General features: G+C 41.8%; 1 protein-coding gene across 1 annotated transcript; it reads right to left on the bottom strand.

The window, feature by feature from the left end:
- Window positions 1–2033: 2033 nt before the first annotated feature.
- Window positions 2034–8178, bottom strand: LOC308368760 (tumor susceptibility gene 101 protein-like). The gene is made up of 10 exons (XM_080843017.1): window positions 8040–8178; window positions 7548–7635; window positions 7160–7225; window positions 6118–6281; window positions 5544–5670; window positions 5031–5088; window positions 4730–4821; window positions 4336–4538; window positions 3713–3952; window positions 2034–3059 (listed from the first exon to the last, which is right to left on the bottom strand). Exons 1-10 carry the CDS (start codon window positions 8079–8081, stop codon window positions 2970–2972), a joined length of 1170 nt encoding a protein of 389 aa, XP_080699143.1. The 5' UTR covers window positions 8082–8178; the 3' UTR covers window positions 2034–2969.
- Window positions 8179–19836: the final 11658 nt, after the last annotated feature.

The raw sequence follows: 19836 nt of genomic DNA, 5'->3' as shown, positions 1-19836 counted from the left end.
CTTCCAGTCACAGTTTAAAAAAAACAGGAATGACACTTTCTGTTGTTTAATAGCACACAATTAATACCACTAAGAAGATGATCTAAAGACCATGGGCCGTATTCACAAAGAATCTTAGGGCTAAAAGTAGCTCATAAGTGGCGAATTTAGGAGAAACTCCTAAAAATAATGGGCGTGTCAGTCTTAAATGTAGGACTCCTAATTTTTTTTACTAAGAGCAATTCACAAAATATTTTATCCCTAAAAGTAGCACCTAAGTCTAGGACAGCTTAAAACTCCTCATGAGGACTCCTAAATCACTAAGACCTATTCACAAAATATCGTAAGATGGCTGCAGCCGACTTGGAATTGATAAAAGACATTGCTTTAACCGTGAAGGTATTAATATTGTCGTAGAATTAGCGCGGGATGCAATGACGCCTTTAAACAACGATGTGTCCCGAAGTAAAATGTTTGGAAACATAAAGATAACAGGCTTCGGGAAAACGCAAATGATGACACTGGGAATCATCAGTCAGCCGTTTAATTCATCAAACTATCAACGCACTGTAGACCCCACATCATCCAACAGTTTATCCAGTTGCCTTTGGACAATCGCCAATTACACAAGATCAAAGTAAATTCCATGGCGATCGCAGGAATGTCCAGTGACGGGACACACATTACAATAATTCGTCCACCGTGGCCTGGATGTACCGATGACTCGTGCATTTCAACGTAGAGCGGTCGCAGGTTTTTGAGAACTTACCAGCTGGATGCCGCTGGGGTGACAGTGGCTATTGGTCCTGGGACCAGTAGGCTTTCGCCTAGGCTACGGTTCACGTTTGTTTCGCTTTGATCAATTAAGATTGGAGGGCTTGAAGGGCCGTATGTGCTGATATTTGAAGTGGTCAAGGGCTGGAAATATAATATCCTAACAGTTTGCTGGGTGCTTTAATTATTACTGCCTTGATTACATGCAATTGCCATATTTTATATTGATCGCTTTATATTTCTCTTTCTCTTAACGTGCAAAGTGTCATTCCCGTTGGATGCACAAACTTGTCATCATGCGTGTGCATTCTGCTAACTGCACTGTCCATAACTATTTAATATGACCTAATTTGAAGCCTAGGTTATTCTCTTATTTTCAGTCGATATAGTGGGATTGTTAGAGAGACGTCACGAATGAGTTTTTAATGAGAGAGCCTGTCAACAACCAATTACCGTCCTCACCCCTTCTAAACTCGTGCATGAGAAGCGACGTCATCCATAGCAACGGAGTTTTTATCTTAAGCTTAGGAGTTGGTATTATCCTTAGTATGAGTAGGTCTCAGAGCCGTTGTGAATCACTTTTAAGAAATTACTCCTACGTAAAAGGTTTTAGCGCGAGTTAGGAGCACTCCTAGTGGTAAGATAAAAGGCTTTGTGAATACGGCCCCATATATTATAACTGTCATTATGGTGAAATTTTTAAGAATAGATATTGATAGAGAAATTTGAAACTCTGAGAATCGCTAACTTCAACCTATGTAAACCTTACCTAAATGTAACTTTGCTTCTCTCTCATCTGCTGCAGTCTGGGAGTGAGCCAGGGCTCTCTCTCGTCCTCCAGGATGGGGGGTGAGCCCGTGCTTCTCTCTTGTTTGCCAAGACATGAGTGAGCCCGATATGCATATTGAATAAAACGACACTTATACACAACTCTGGAGTCTGTTATCAACTTGAGTGTGAATTTTCACCTAACATAATTGGGGGCTCGTCAGACAGAACAGGTTAACCAAGAATTGCCATCAGACACCACCAAAGATAATGTTAATACGATTTTAATGAAAAGACTAAGCAGAGTATATAGGCACTTAGGCAGTGGCACTGTATTAATTTAAGTATACACAGTAAAGAAAAGCTTAAATTCAAAAACATATTCACTGCATACTGATAGTGCATTTAGGTTTGTTACAAAAGTATGAAAACTGAGATTATATTAAAATGATATGTACCATAATAGTCTTAAGCATAAAAAAACAATTCAATACCATGAGAATTTCCCCACACATTAACCAGTATTACACAGTTATAAATCATAATTATGACTGGATGCCAAGCTCACTGTGCAAATTCATTAGGAGTGTACAGATAAAGAGGTCACAGTTAGTGAGTCATTCATTTACATACTGTTTTGAATCTTGTATTAGTTTAAGTGCTTTCTCAAACTGAGTAAAATACTTAAGATGACATGAATATACATCTCAACATGTAACCGTTTTGTCAACTGGATTGGATATGTTTAAAAAAATAACTTTCCCTTTAAAAATAAGGCTGACTTCAGGGAATATTTATATTAATCCTACAATGTTTACTATGTAAACAGATTTCTATAAAGTGTCAAACAAGAAAAGATAAGAAAATGAAATAAAATTGGTCCTTCATTTGAACTAGATTTGGTTTTGTCAGACATAAGAGAGGACAACAAACAATTCACTCTTTCCCACTTACAGTCTCTCTCTCTCTCCCCCTCCCTCTCTCCCTCTCACACACACACACACACTTTTCCAAAGTCAGCTCAGCATTACAAAAAGTGCGTTAGAATATTACAGCAATGCAAAATACGTAGCTGTATCTGTACATCACATGCCAACTATAGATTGTATTGTGTGGGCCTACATACAAAAATGTAGTATAGAGCATTTCAATGTCGAACATTTTGAGGGTGTCTGCCAGTAACACTTCCCTTCTCTGACTGATAGACCCCTCCAATATGGGAAATGATATTTCAACTGAAGTGATCACTTTGGGCACTCCATCACTTGGCTTATGTAGACGGCGGTTTCCCTCTTCAATGCGTGAGAGTATCTAAGATCCATTACACTTACAGTGAAGGTAAGCATGAGGCATACAAACCCTCAATCCAGTTTCAGTTCTAATTGTCGATATGCATTAGTGTATATTGGTGTGTGTGTGTGTGATTTATGTGGGCAGTGATTTAGTGCTCAGTAGAGCTCACTTAGGCCAGCAGTTTTTCGAGCTTTCTGCATTAGAGCCCGTAGTTGGAATTGTTTACGAGAGAGAATCCGGACATGCTGTAAACAAACAACAACAGCATCTGCATTAGTAAATAAATTAGCAAATAACAACATTCATTAAAAAAATATAGTCGCTAGAGTGGAAGGGCTGAAGGGCTACGAAAGGTAAGGGAAAGGGCGATGAAATAAGTGTTTGGGACAGTGGAAGACATTATGGAGCGGGGAAGGGAAGGCATTGAGGATGGGTACAAAGCTGGGGAAACAAGAAGTGTTCAATGTAACATAAGGCAAGAAATGAACAGGCTTCAACTTTGCCTTAATGTTGCCTAATTAGTTTTTACTCCACAAACCTAATTTAGAAACTACGACCTTGTGTAAGAACCAATGAAGGTACAACAAAAAAATAAAAAAACTGGAGAAGGGGGATAATATTCAGAGAAAAATAACTTCTGAATGTCTGAGATTAGAAGTCGAAAGACAAAAAAATATATTTTCGTATTCTCTTAGATTATAGAGTCATAAATTTGCAAGATTATCCCCTTACCCCGGCTTCATGATATTTTCACCTACAATGGCCCTAACGCACATCAACAACCAGCAATATATTTAGAAACTAGCAAAACAACAAGTCTGCAGGTGAAGAGTATTTACTGTGGTTGAAGTAACTTGCGTAACAGTGTCATCACAGCTGTTGGGTGATGCTTACTCACCTTAAGAAAGACCTCCAGATCTATGACCCCTCTGCGGAGGGCTTCTCCCAGGTAGAAGATGGTGTCTTCGATGGCATTCTCCTCTGCATAAAGGTTCAGTATCTGCCTGTAGAGGGGTGCTGTGGGAACGATGACGTCATCAATGTCGTTCTTCTCAGACTGGTTGTCCATCTTCTCCAGCGTCGCTTTCATCTCATCGTCCTTCTGCTCGAGGAGCTCAATGTTTCTGTCCACATCCGTCTGAAGGCAAGAGACACATATGTGAACACACACCCAAGTGAGGAGGCCTCAAGGTACACCCACCCACCATCACGATCCAAACTCATCAACAACAACACAGGACTCAGAATTATCTCCCCTAGGCGAGGCTTTGTAAAAGTAAGAACTCCTTATGTTAGATACATTTCGATCTTGCGTAAAAAACGATGCAAATGGCAGTGGCTCCTGTTAGGCTGACCTTCCAGGCCCTGGATGTACACACTTCAGTACATGTTTTGGAGCAGATCTGCAACCAGACACACACACACACACACACACACACACACACACACACACACACACACACACACACACACACACACACACACACACAATCTGTCTCTTTTTCTCTGTCTCTCTCTTACCATCTCTTGTCCAATTCTGGTTATCATGTCCTCCAGCTTCTGATGTCCTCTCTTCAAGTCCTCCTCTGTCTTCTTAAGAGCATCAAGCTCAGCCTGGGCGCAGTCCATCTCTTCTTTCATCCTCCAGCGCAGTTTATCACTCACCGCCGACACCAGGGACGCCCTGATGGTGTCCTCACCAATGGTGGCATCACGACCAGGGCCTGAACACACACAAATACACACACATATACACACGCACACACACACACAGAATAAGCATAAGCACAAGCACAAGCACAAGCACAAGCACAAGCAAGGCATTAGTCGCCAAATTTCTTACAGTTGACAGACTTTGAATGCTGAATGAAAAATCCAGGGGTCATACTGAAACGACCAGTGAGCAAGCCCCTACCTGCAGCGACAGTGGGAGCTGGGGGGGTGAAGTGCCCTGGACCGGGGCTGGCAGGGTAGGTGCCGGTGGCAGGATAGGGGTATCCCTGGAAACTGCTCGATCAAAACCAAAAAGAATACAGTATGTTGTGCATCAAGAAAGCGGTTTCCATTACAAAAAGGCTATTCTACCAAGGTTTACCCAATATTGCAGATTCTAAGCCTTTCAGTACAGAAAAACCTGTACCCTGTGGTGAGTTGGCATTAACTGGCACTGAATTTTAAGGGAACTTTAGGGAAGGTTAGGGTAACAAAAATCACACCTGAGGTTGGGTGAGCGTGGAGGGCCATAGGCAGCAGATGGGCCAGGCATAAAAGCAGCTAGAACATAAAAGGTTTAACCAACAAACTGGTTATGCAAACGCCAACATAACCAAATAGCAAGAAAAAATTAGCTCAAGTTCAAATGGGTTATACAATGATTCTACAGTGTGTTTATGATGATTCACCCGGGGGGCAGTTTCAAATATTTAACTTTGAATGTCATGTGGTATGTGGTAAGTGTGTCCAACTGTAATTCAGTTAGTAAGTTAGAGTATACAGTGCTTGAGAGTGAATCAGTGATAATAAAAGTAAAGTACAGCAGCAAACTGAAGTGACTAACATAGCTAGATTTCAAATAGCCTGTCTCCATCGGTCATTCACATATCAGTTGGTTCAGAAGTATGTTTGTATTGCAGTAAGATTATAACTGTATCATTGAGAAGTCACTCCCCAGCAGGGAGTGTTGCCTTGGGACCAATTTGAGTCTTGTGCGGTTGTTATTTGTAACTCACTGCTAGTTGGGCCTGCTGTCTGGAAGGCTGGGTATGGTGTTTGTGGGGTGGGTCGCGAAAAGACAGGTGGCTCCTCCCCAAACACCAAAACCATCACCTGGATTAGGTTTAGCAAGTCTGACTGGGGCTGACAGCACCGAGAGAGTGAAGAGAACCAGATATGAGGTTAGTGAACAACACACACGCACAGGATCAGCTAATGCCAACAGAACAGTCATCAAAACCCAGTCAAAAGGTGCACACCACATTCAGAGCACATATTATGATATGATTTATAAGTCGTTGGGTGAGAAAACAGAAGATGTGAGGAACCAGAGAGGGATGCAGCCATTAGTGTCACATAAGTGTGTCTGGCTCAATTCACTAGAATGGCATTTTAGAGCTACAGAAAAACAACGCTGTAAAACATTACAGTCAAAGGATGACAATGAACAGTAGGGCTTTGCCCGGTATCCATGCACTATCAAACTCACAAGACAATAACCTCACAAGACAAGTCAGGTTAGCAAAATGACAAAAGGACGCCACAGGAAGCACATTTGACCAGCAAACAGCAAGGTTGCTCTGGACTCACAGGTTTCCATTTGTGCAGGTAAGGCAGATAGACTTTGCCATTGGCATCGACATGCTTCCCGGTCTTGATCATCATGGTACTGGTGGGCCTCACAAAGCAGATGGGGGGATTATAGGGGTAGGTGTCCAGCAGCCACACACAGATGGGGATGTTGTAGGTATTCCCTACAGAGAACATCAGTAGAGAAAAAAAAACATTAATTCCTTAGTAACGCACAGATGCAGAGGGCACATTTGCACACTTCTGAGAGAACAATAATGGAGTCAGATTGGACATGTAACAAAGGACTATGAAAATACAATTTGCCACTTGTCCTATAGTCTACCATCCACGTGGAAACACGTTTATATTTTTGCAAGTGCATGCATGCATTTATTTACTGGATTATAGCTTCCCAAACAAAGATGTTGGCCTCTCTGTCTACAGTAGTATTTTGTCTGATCTAAACTGCAAACTAAAAACAACCTGACCATGAATGATACAATAAGCTTGAAGGACAAAACCAGCAAATTATTAATATTGCAAAGGGGCACATTTGCACACTTTTGAAAGAACAATAATGGAGTCATGTTAGATATGTAACAAAGGACTATGGAAATACAGAGGGACAATTTGCAACCTGTGCTATAGATTTTTTTTTAAAGTTTGTACAAGCAGCTCACATTTTATCACAGCTCACATCTTATTTGCTAGAGCTAGATTATAACTTTCCAACTAAATTTGGGACCTTTCCCATCGAGGATAAGAACACCACTTGCCTCTCTGTTGTGTCTAGTGATATATTTGGTCTGACCTTAATTGTAAACGCCAAAAACACATCCCATATACAATGAATGTTGCAACAGGCTTTAAGGACAAAACCAGCTAATCTTTAACTTGGATAAATATCACTCTTAGTGCTAAAAGGCTCTCTACGTTGCCACTGGATCTATTAAAGCTACACAACGTGATCAATAACCAACCAACCAACCAACCAAAAAAGAAAAATGCTTTTAAGACAATGTGCGCATGTCTCTGTATAACAGATGCCACTTGTTCTTACCTCTGTAATTGACGGGCACGGTCCCTGCCAGGCTCATCAATTCCTTGCTGGAGCCATCATTAAACACTGAGGGAAAGTGAGACCAGAAAAGTTGAGTTAAACTCCTGTGCACAGAATGATCCACTAGTGTTATTACTTTCTTTCTATACTTTACAGAAGAACACGGAGATCAAAATACACTACAAACTAGTTTCTCTAACTCTAACATTCTATGACACCATACAGCTTACACAATGACATGGTGGAGTTTAACATGTAGGTTTATCATAATTATTATGTTTAAATATTACTTGCGTGTGACACTTGTATGCTGCTAAAACTAATTAGGACTGTAGTATGACATACATTCTCAAACGTGTACACCTTAACACCCAAGTGTCCATCATACCATATGAATCCATAACAGGCTTGAGATCCTTGTACGGAGTTATGACATTAATGATTTCCCGCATTGTCAGATCCCTGTATTTGTAGCCCTGTGTAAAGAAAGAAAGAGAAAAAAACACCACTATGTCATACTTCAGGGACGTGATCTCTGGGAAATAATCTGAAAAACAGATGCTACTGTTTACAAGTGGACAGAAGTAATTGTATTTGTCAGTTGGGTATACAGCATGGAGTAACACATTGTGCCATAGACAAGACGAACAGTCTCAACATAGTAGCTCTTGACATAACAAAAACGACACAAGCTACATGTAACGTTAGCTTAGCACATAGATCAACATGTTTGTTTGCATCCATCACACATTTGAAAGTAGTTAGCTTCCTCACTGACGGCGTCACCACGGAAAAGTATTATTTGCTCCGAAGCAATGCACAGATAAACCACATATGTAGATTGAATTACACCGAAGAAATGTAACAAATCGTAACTCACTTTTGCCAGCATTTTCCGGAGCGAATTCTCGTTGACTGCCATAATCCTACCGAGTCCCCCAAAAGGACGGGGCTAAGGAATTTATGGAATAGGTTTTCTTTCACTTCTTTACTGCGACAGACTATGTCTCATTCAATCACATTGGCATTATTTCAATGAAAAGTGGAAAATAACAGCAGACTAAACGTCAAATCAGTCTATCTTCAGGAATCTGGAAAACTTCCTCATAGTTGCTGACCAGCTGACTGAATGGAAACGTGGGCGCGTTCGCGATACGGACTGAGCGCAGAGGCTAGACAAAGGCCTACATACTGGAATGCTGATATGATACCCGATTTTGCGATAACGATTAGGCTTAATACGACCATCTAATACCACAACACAGCCTACGTGTTTATCCCAAACTCAAAACAGAATGTATGTTTTATCAGAAAAGCATGCTAACAGCCCATGGCCTGGCCAGTGACAGCACACTTTCCATTGGTCTACTCAACTCAAAAGATCAAAAAATGGATTCCAAATTGCAATGCAGAAAGATGTCAACACAATGGTTTTCACTGCTAAACTTCTGGTCAGAATTCACATTCAGTATGTGGTGTGACCAAAACAATCGTAAACACAAACTCAAAACTCAAAACACAGACAAAAGTCCAGGCGTATATTTTATAATGTTTTTGTACATTTCAGTATTAAACTATTGAGAACTTTTAGAGTGTTGACTGTAGAAATGAATTTTGAAAATCACCAACCAATGCTTAATATCAACATTCTGTTTTCCTTTGAACTAGTCTATGGGGCCTTAAACCCTCCCAAAACCAGACGACTCATTAGCTCCATAGCTTGGGTAAGAAGTGCATTCATCTCCTCCTCTTCCACACCTCTGGGCAGAAAGAGACTCAGTGATTAGGTGTAGGCATATGGTATCCGTGAGGTACCCTCCTGCTCATAAAACTCAATGTCTGGCTCCCCTGGGAACCCAAGACAGGGCACTGAATGCATGCCTGTCCAGAACACCAGCAGGTCCTTGAATGTCACATCTGTGGCTTTTTCTGATGAAAAATATACATCAAGACAGAGTCAGGGAGTTCATTTGCATAATTCCCACCAATTAGCTACCAGGCTACTCTTGTACATACAGTTTTTATGGTCAGTGATCATTGTTATAGGATGGCATCTTACCTACAGTGCCCTCCACAATTATTGGCACTCCTAGTGAATAAAAGCAAAACAGGCTATGAAAAAATATGTCTTTGCTGTTTATCCTCTCAGTCTTTCACTCGAAAAATACACAAAAATCTTACCTTTTCATTGAAGTAAAATTATTAAAAGAGAAAAAAACATTGATATTAAATAAATATTTTCCCCCAAAACATGTGTGCCACAATTATTGGCACCCCTTAATGTAATGTTTTGTGCAGCCTCCATTTGCCAAGATAATAGCTCTGAGTCTTCTCCTATAATGCGTGATGAGGTAAGTGAACACATGGCACGGGATCTGAGACCATTCCTACATGCAGTATCTCTTCAGATCCTTCCGAATCTGAGGTCAACGATTATAGACTTTTCTACAGCTCATCCCACATACTTTCTATGTGGTTTAGGTGAGGGGACTGTGATGGCCATGGCAAAACCTTTATTCTGTGGTCGGTGAACCATTTTTGTGTTGATTTTGAGGTGTGCCTTGGATCATTGTCCTGCTGGAAGGTCCAACCACAGCCCATTTTAAGGCTTACTGGAGGGGGCTGTTAGGTTTTCATATAATATCTGCTGGTATTTGATGGAGTCCATGATACCATGTATCCTAACAAGATGTCCAGGGCCTTTGGAAGAAAAACAGCCCCACAACATCAAAGATCCGCCACCATACTTCAACTTGGGTATGGGGTGCCTTTCTATATGGCTATCTTTCTGTCTACGCCAAACCCACCTTTGATGTTTGTTGCCAAAAAGCTTTATTTTGGTCTCATCTGACCATATAACTCGGTCCCATTGAAAGTCTGACTTACATTTGGCAAACTGAAGGCGCTTTAGTTTGTTGTTGATCGACAGCAGAGGCTTATTTCTGGCATCCCTCCAAAACAACTTGTGGTGATGTAGGTGGCGTCTGATGGTAGTTTTAGAGACTTTCTGACCCCAAGACTCAACTAACTTCTACAATTCTCCAGCTGTGATCATTGGAGATTATTTTGCCAGTAGAACCATCCCCCTCATGGTGCGTGGGGTCAATGTACAGACACGTCCTCTTCCAGGCTGATTCTTAACATCTCCTGTCGCTTTCAACTTCTTAATTTTTTCCATGATAGTGGAAATGGGTATTTTCAAATGTTTAGAGATTTTCTTGTGTCCATTTCTAGATTTGTGCAGCTCAACAACTTTTCGTCGCACATCGTCACTGTGTTATTTGGGTCTTTCCCATAGTGATGAATGACTAATGGAATTTGGCCTGTGTCACCTCATATTTGTACGCCAGTGGAACTGGAAGTCATGGTTGACCTCATAAGAGGTCCTTATCAAACAGGTGAACTTAAAATTTTTAAATATGACTGGAAATATACTTCAGTTAGATTTTAATTAAAGATTTTTCTAGGGGTGCCAATAATTGTGGCACACATGTTTTGGGGAAAAATATTTATTTAATGTCAACAGTTTTTTTTTTCTTTCAATAATTTTACTTCAATGAAAAGGTAAGATATTTGTGAATATTTTGAGTGAAAAACCAAGAGGATTTAGCCTGGATACCAGCCTGAACTCCGCCCACAAAATTTTTGGACTGGGAGATTCAGTCTGGAGTCGAGTTAGTTGGGAGGGTTTAAACGGCCCCGAAAAGTGATCTGACCATTCAAATGGTAAGGGCGGGCTTTATACGTTGATGGACAGATATAGATAGAATACCGGTATACATCGAACAAAGATGGCGCCGTCTCGGAAGCTTAGTGGGACATATTTTATATGATTTAAGCTATCTACACGACTTTTATATGTCTACATTGACTCGGTTAGTTGTGTATGCGCAGGCATATCTCAACAGATATGACAGCGCATTCATTTTGAAAGAGGAACAGAGAAACGCGATCAAGGCATTTGTCGTTTGAAAAGATGTTTTTGCCGTCCTTCCTACGGGATCAGGTAAAAGTTTAATCTATCAGATGGAAATACTACGTTGCTCTGATTGGTTCTAGGTATCCAATTCAGCGAAGAGGAATTTTCTTTCCTGGTTCGTTGAAACACGCCCCATAATCACAGCCCAATAGTCCGGTCTCAGACTCATATTCTGACTAGAATTATGAGTATGACATCGTCAGGCTAAAGAGGATTAACAGCATAGACATATTTTTTTATAGCCTGTTTAGTTCATATTCACTAGGGGTGCCAATATTTGTGGAGGGCACTGTAGGGTATATGAAGTCACATGTTACTAACTGATCTGGGGCCGTATTCACAAAGACTTTTATCTTACCACTAGGAGTGCTCCTAACTCGCGCTAAAACCTTTTACGTAGGAGTAATTTCTTAAAAGTGATTCACAACGGCTCTGAGACCTACTCATACTAAGGATAATACCAACTCCTAAGCTTAAGATAAAAACTCCGTTGCTATGGATGACGTCGCTTCTCATGCACGAGTTTAGAAGGGGTGAGGACGGTGATTGGTTGTTGACAGGCTCTCTCATTAAAAACTCATTCGTGACGTCTCTCTAACAATCCCACTATATCGACTGAAAATAAGAGAATAACCTAGGCTTCAAATTAAGTCATATTAAATAGTTATGGACAGTGCAGTTAGCAGAATGCACACGCATGATAACAAGTTTGTGCATCCAACGGGAATGACACTTTGCACGTTAAGAGAAATATAAAGCGATCAATATAAAATATGGCAATTGCATGTAATCAAGGCAGTAATAATTAAAGCACCCAGCAAACTGTAAGGCTATTATATTTCCAGCCCTTGACCACTTCAAATATCAGCACATGCGGCCCTTTAAGCCCTCCAATCTTAATTGATCAACGCGAAACGAACGTGAAACGTATAGCCTAAGCGAAAGCCTACTGGTCCCAGGACCAATAGCCACTGTCACCCCAGCAGCATCCAGCTGGTAAGTTCTCAAAAACCTGCTGCAGACCGAAATGCACAAGTCATCGGTACATCCAACTGTTGGATGATGTGGGGTCTACAGTGCGTTGATAGTTTGATGAATTAAACGGCTGAATGATGATCCCCAGTGTCGTCATTTGCGTTTTCCGCAAAGCCAAATAGGCTATCTTTATGTGTCCAAACATTTCACTTCGGGACACATCGTTGTTTAAAGGCGTCATTGCATCCCGCGCTAATTCTACGACAATATTAATACCTTCACGGTTTAAGCAATGTCTTTTATCAATTCCAAGTCGGCTGCAGCCATCTTACGATTTTTTGTGAATAGGTCTTAGTGACTTAGGAGTCCTCATGAGGAGTTTTAAGCTGTCCTAGACTTAGGTGCTACTTTTAGGGATAAAATATTTTGTGAATTGCTCTTAGTAAAAAAAATTAGGAGTCCTACATTTAAGATTGACACGCCCATTATTTTTAGGAGTTTCTCCTAAATTCGCCACTTATGAGCTACTTTTAGCCCTAAGATTCTTTGTGAATACGGCCCCAGAACTGTAAGAAAGGAAGCTTCCTTTTCTCCAACATTCCAATAACTCCATACCTTCTGCAACAGTTCTATAACTTTATAATACTAAAGCCTAAACAGCACACAAAGAGGGGGAACATTAGAAGCACCCTGGATTGCGATGAGGAACATTTCCCATCCCAACATAGTTTCTTCCTCCCTCTCTCTCTGTTTGCTTCCTTGTGGAGACCAGGAGACTTTATAGAGGCCCTTGACATAGACAGTGACATTTCTCGGGATGTACTGGTGAAGATAGGTAGGAAGGCCATCCAGTTCCTCTCAACCTGATGCCAGAAGTTCCCACAGGTGTTCGTCCCCTCAATGAACTGTTAGATCACACTAGCAGTCCTGAGTAAAGCAGAAGTATCTTCCAAATGTATGTCGGAGACGATATGTGCATGAGAAAATACTTCAAGGAAAACTTTGGTATTTAGTAACCTGGGCCTTATTTTATAGACCTTTTTGGTCAAAAATTTTACTAGGGACACATAATCACCATTCGTATTGGTATTGAGCTAGAACGCTAAAACCAGCAACCGCAAAAAAGCTAAGCTGGAATCCTATGAGGCAAGAATCAGCCTCTTGTTTTCGCCACTCACAAGCTCATGAATGTTATAATCCATGTCTGACAACATTGAGAGGATTTCACATAGATACACCTTTGTCTGTTTACCTCAATTACTGTAAGGAAACTGTAGAAAATGACTGTTTTCGGGCTCTGATGTACAAATCATTCAGTGCTTGTGGTCAATTTGTAATGTTTCTCCTAATGTAAACATTACAAAAAAGCCCCCCACCATGATAATCAACTACATGAGTAAATATACATAAAGTAGAAGTACATATTACCTGAAGTAAATATAATGCTTCACAACCTGTGTAAAAACAGTTGGTATGTCTTTGATTGTGGCAGTAAAAATCCCAGGAGTACCACAATCAGAGATCCAATCTCCTAGCTCACTGCAAAGGGACACTAGCTGCTCCTTGGTAGAGTACTGCTTAATCTTAAAACATAAAAAACCACAACAATTATTTTTGTCATTAAGGTACATTAGTGTGGAAGGAAAAAGCAGAGGGTACAGATACGACAAAAAAACAAAGCAAACCAAGCAACAAAGCTTTTTAATGACAAATGGATGGACACAGCTGGATAGCTTCAATAGAATAATAATAATATATATTTAAAAAAAAATATGTATAGCATATTCATATTCGTTAACATATATAAATAGTATGTCCTTATGTAACATGTACATCATAACTCTGAAATAAATTGAATAGAGATTAAGTTGCAAAAAGAGAAAAGAAGAATAAAATACCTTTTGTAGATTGCCCTGAACGTTCCCATTAGGGAGGTCATGATAGTCAAAGTGTTGTAGGTCTGCTTTTTGAGTGCATATCATCTGAAATAGTGCTGGATGCAGGGCACAGATGCCTGGTCCATTGTGGAGATCAGACCAGGCTATGAGCATCCCAGCTGTCCTGTATTTTTTCTTTTCCAGAGCTGAAAGATCATAAGTGAACAGGACCTTATCCTGAGGACCCTCAAAGATGCCATAGGTTGATGCCACATCGATCATTTAAAGCCTGTTGTGGATAAAGATAACATGCTTTAAACTTTGTTATATAAACCACGGAGATTCACAAAATCTGTGAATATCAAGTGAAGGGTTTCACTGTATATTATTATTTAAAGGTTGTAGTCCTTCACAATGGTAAAAAATGTTGATATTTGAACTCAACAGCCAATCAAACACATCCCTCACTTCAGTTCTTCTAAAGCAACATTGGAGCATGAACTTCCCTGTTGTGGAAATCACATATTAGATCCATGTTGTCGTGGGAGATTCCAGCCAATGAGGGTGATGTTCTGACGTAATGGAGTTGTGTTGTAGTTCGTGCAGCGGAAGGAAAGCAACTGCAGCGCCTTACTCAGAAGACTGCAGACACCTTGTTCCCACAAGGTTTTAGTGATATGTGAGAAGGTGACATTCTGAAGTGCCGGAGAAAATTGAAGAACATTGCTGACCAACATGCATTATTTTAAGTCAGACGGATTAAGTCGACTGCACCCTAAATTTCCCATTTATGGAGCCAAGATTCTTATTATAATCAACGATTATAATCAACAACTACCTATTTAAGAATTCCGTACTATTATTGACATAATTTAATTATTTGTATGTTTTTTAATGCTTCAAGATAACATTCAGCCTTTCAAGCCTAGAGTTTATTCTTGTAAGACTGGCTTGGTGTAAACATATACCTGAAAAACTCTCTCATGGGTCCACCATAATCTGCAGCCTCTTCCCCAACAAATTCCACATGTGGTGCCCTTTTCCGGGAAAAATAACTCTTCTTACAAAGAGCGATGGCATCCTTAAGCAGCCTTTTTCGGTGAACCACAACTGGGATGTAACCACTTTCTTTGTTCTTCATGGTGAATGTCTCCAGGATCTCACATAATGAGAGTTCCTCCTGAAGTTTGAGAAGATAGTAAAATGACTAATGTGGTCAACACATTAGTTCACAAAAAACACCCACCACATATATGTGACAGGATGAGTTTACAAAGTCAGTGATTAAGCTTCTGTCGGTGATGAACTGATGAACCATAAAGAGTATAATGCCATAAACAAACAGCTTATCTTCATTTAGCCCAGTAGTTCAAATCAATCATTATACGCCATTAGATTTATGATTGTTTTTAAAAGAAATGTCATCACCCGGATCACTTAGACGTTCCCCTCGAGCAACTGAGCTTCATTTGCTTCCACATTGGAGATGGTAGGAAGTGTGCCAACAACGGAACCTATGATAGCTGTCTGTCTGTGATTCACTGAGGATGTGCTTGAAGGTTCTGCAAAGAATGTGTGGTGTCAAACGTGTCAAACTTTGGTTTTAATATCATATGGTATGTGGTAAGTGTGTCCTACTGTAGTTCAGTAAGATAGTTAGAGTATACAGTGCTTGAGAGTGAATCAGTGATAATAAAAGTCAGGTACAGCAGGAAACTGAGGTGAGTAACATAGCTAAATTTCAAATAGCTTGTCCCCTGTCTGTCATTCACATATGTACACCAATCAGTTTGTTCATACTGAAGTATGAATGTATTACAATTAGGTTATAACTGTATCATTTAGAAGTCACTCTCCAGCATGGGGTGTTGGCCCAAGACCAGTTTGAGTCTTGTGCGGTTGTTATTTGTAACTCACCGCTGGTTGGGTCTGCTGTCTGGAAGGCCTGGTATAGTGTTTGTGGGGTGGGTCACAAAGAGACGGGTGGCTCCTCCCCAAACACCAAAATCATCACCTGGATTAGGTTTAACAAGTCTGTCTTGGGCTAAAAGCACAGAGGGGATATAGAGAACCAGAGATGTGGTTAGTGCGGCAGGCAAACAGCACGCGCACACACACACACACACACACACACACACACACACACACACACACACACACACACACACACACACACACACACACACACACACATACACACACACACACACACAGGTTGGCTTATGCCAAACCAACAGACATCAAAACCCAGTTAAAAGATGCAAGCCACGTTCAGATTGCATATTATGAGTCATTGGATGAGAAAACAGAAGATGTTAGGAACCAGAGAAGGATGCAGCCAATAATGTCACATTAGTGTCTCCGGCTCACTTTACTAGAATGGCATTTTAACACTGTGACCTACAGAAAAACAATGCTAAAGGCAACATTCACAAATAATATTCAAAAAAGTCAAAGGATGACAATGAACAGGAGGGCTTTGCACAGTATCCATGCACTCTCAAACTCACAGACAGTAACCTCACAAGACAAGTCAGGTTAGCAAAATGACAAAAGGACTCCACAGGAAGCCCATTTGACCAGCAAACAGCAAGGTTGCTCTGGACTCACATATAACCATTTGTGCAGGTAAGGCAGGTGATTTTGCCATTGGTTCCCGGTCTTGATCATCATGGTACTGGCGGGCCTCACAAAGCAGATGGGGGGATTATAGGGGTAGGTGTCCAGCAGCCACACACAGATGGGGATGTTGTAAGTATTCCTTACAGACAACATTAGGAGGGAAAAAAGCAGACCTAGGGGACAATTTGCTACCTGTGCTGTAGTCTACCATCCACATGGAAACGCAAGTGCCTGCATCTCTTTATTTCCTGGATAAAAGCTTCCAAAACAAAGATGTTGGCCTCTCTGTCTACAGTAGTATTTTGTCTGATTAATGTTAAAATAAGCTTGAAAGAAAAAATAGCAAATTATTTATATTTGGATAAGGCTACAACAATTTGTGCTTAAAAAGGCACCTTCCTTGGTTCCTGCAAACAACACTTACTACACAATGTGGTCAATAACAATCCGTAACACTGCATACTTTAAAGATCATGTATCCATGATGTTTCTGTACTAGAGGTGCCATTTGCTTTTACCTCCGTAGCTGACTGTTACAGTCCCTGCCAATCTCATCAATTCCATGCTGAAGCCATCATTTAACACTGTGAGGGGAAGTGAGACCAGAAAAGAAGAGTTAAGCTCCTATGCACACCATTATCTACGATCTTTCCCTTCTATACATTACAGTTAGCCTGACGATGTCATACTCATAATTCTAGTCAGAATATGAGTCTGAGTCTGCTCCATTGAGCTGTGATTATGGGGCGTGTTTCAACGAACCAGGAAAGAAAATGCCTCTTCGCTCAATTGGATACCTCGAACTAATCAGAGCAACGTAGTATGACCATCTGATACATTACACTTTTACCGGATCCCGTAGGAAGGACGGCAAAAACATCTTTTCGATCGACAAATGCCTTAATCGCTTTTCTCTGTTCCTCTTTCAATATGAATGCGCCGTCAATATCTGTGAGATATGCTTGATCACGTTACACATATTAGCAGCGAGTTTAGCTAGCTACCATGTGTTTGAATGGATTTTTGGTGTAAGCGTTAGCAATAACCTAAAAATAATGGTCTAGAGAGCTTTAGTTAAGACCAACAATATTCTGCAACATTCGTGTTGCACATACACAACTAACCGAGTCAATTTAGACAATAAAAAAGTCGTGTAGATAGCTTAATTCACATAAGATATTTCCCACTAACAGGCTCACGAGACGGCTCCATCTTTGATTTCGAATCTACCGCTTGATCATCTGTCCATCATCGTATAAAGCACTTTGATTGGCTGTACTGTTTTCTACCAGGAAAAATTTCTCCCCAACGGCCGGAGAGCCAGACCGAACCTCCCGTCCAAATGTTTTTGTGGGCGGAGTTCGGGCTGGTATCCAGGCTACATTACAGTAGAACATGTAGTTCAAATTCACATCAAACTAATTCCTCTAAAATTCTATGAGACAGTGTCTTCTACAATGATATGTTGTATTTTAACATATAGGTTCACATAATTAATGTTTACCTTTCTAGCATGTCATACTAACATACTGTCACGTCAGAGCCCGGACCTGCACCAGCCACGCCCACCTCCGCGCTCTCTCGCTCACACTCACCGCTGTATTGATCACTCACACCTGCACTCTCACTCACCTGCATCGCATTAAGCATTCACGAGGACTAATCACGTACACCTGTCACAGTCCCTTCTTATACTCCACTCACTTCACACTCGGTGTCTGGTATCGCACATCATAGGTTGCCAAACGTTTGCCCTCATCTTGCTGACCGTAAGAATTCCTATCTTCGCTTGTTCTCTTCTCGTTTATGCTCCGTTCTGTTTTTGTCACGTTTTGTTGTTTGCTGTCCGAGTTAGACTCGTGTTTTGTTTGCCCTCCTGGTTTTTGTAAGTTCCGATCTTTTCTTTCAGAGCTTGGCTCTTTGTTTTGTTTTCCGTGTTCTTGTGAACCCGTGCCTTGTTTTCAGCAGTGCTACTAGCCTGCGCTCCTCCTGGGCTGGACTTCTCCCGAGGAGCGAACGCACCCTGTACTGCCGTTCGGTATCCCTGTTTGTTTATGCTGTCAATCCATTCGCGAAATAAACAGTCATTCACGAAAACCCGCAGTTGTCGTGTTTCGTTCCCTGACAGAATACCAGACCAAGAGCCGGATGGATTCAGCCATTCGCGAAATAAACAGTCATTCACGAAAACTCGCAGTTGTCGTGTTTTGTTCCGTGACAGAATACCAGACCAAGAGCCGGATGGATTCAGCCAGTTCCGAGGCCGGTTCCTGCCCACGGGCTGGGTCAGCGGTCAGACCTCCTCCCTTCACCGGAGTAACTTCTGCCTGTCGGGGCTTCCTCTTCCAGTGCACTCTGATCCTCGAGATGGAGGCTCATCGCTACCCGTCAGACCGGGCGAGGATCACCTTCATCATTTCCCCTTCATCACTTCGTTGGGCAGAGACGGTGTGGCATCAGGAGGGGCCAGCCATGGAGTCGTACGACGCATTCATTCACCACTTCCGGGAGGTGATCGCCGCCCCTGAGGGGGACTCCTCTTCACAGGTCCAACTGCTTTACTTGCGGCAGGGCTCCAGGATGTCTTTCCAGGAGAACACGCAGCAGTTTCGCACGTTGGCCAGTGAGAGTGGCTGGATCGAGCCTGCCCTGATCACCGTCTTCCGCCAGGGGATCGAACCGGAACTACGGATCCAGCTGGCGGGCTACGACGACACGATCGGCCTGGAGAGATTCATTTTGCTCGCCATTCGAGTGCCGAATCGGCAACAGCAGTGCCTCCAGAACCAGCCGCCCTCTCCCTCCTCTCTTCGCGCCTGGCAGCCCACCAGGGGTCGAGACAGCGGCGAGGAGGAGCCCATGCACATTAACACACTAACACTTTCCCCGGAGGAAAGAGCTCGCCGCCACTCGCAGGGCTTGTGCCTGTACTGTGGGGGTAGGGGTCACGTGGTGACGGAGGGTTCTACCCGTCCCACACGATCCGGGGTGAGTTCAGGACCATCACAGATTGAAGTATGTAACCCCTTATGTTCCCCAGTGTTAGTAACTTCTGCTTCTACTTCCCTCACAGCCCAAGCCCTGATTGATACAGGGTTCATTTCAGGGTCTTTATGTCAGCGATTAGGTCTTCACCGCATCCCGAGCACCACTTCTTTCTCTTTGCACTCTATCACAGGGCACCCGCTCACGAGACGGCAGGTGGGGCAGATCACCTCTCCGAT

Source organism: Sprattus sprattus (assembly GCF_963457725.1).
Source record: "Sprattus sprattus genome assembly, chromosome: 8".
In the NCBI taxonomy this organism is placed as follows: Eukaryota; Metazoa; Chordata; class Actinopteri; order Clupeiformes; family Clupeidae; genus Sprattus; species Sprattus sprattus.
This window is presented reverse-complemented; position numbering and strand designations above follow the sequence as displayed.

Bases quoted from the DNA above. Each gene is read 5' to 3' on its own strand.
- LOC308368760 (XM_080843017.1), bottom strand. From the start codon at position 8,081: ATGGCAGTCAACGAGAATTCGCTCCGGAAAATGCTGGCAAAA. The intron at 7,226-7,547 runs GTATGATGGACA...ACTTTCCCTCAG, and splicing joins GCCTGTTATGGATTCATATG to TGTTTAATGATGGCTCCAGC. The intron at 3,953-4,335 runs GTAAGAGAGAGA...TCTTGCCTTCAG, and splicing joins CCAGAATTGGACAAGAGATG to ACGGATGTGGACAGAAACAT.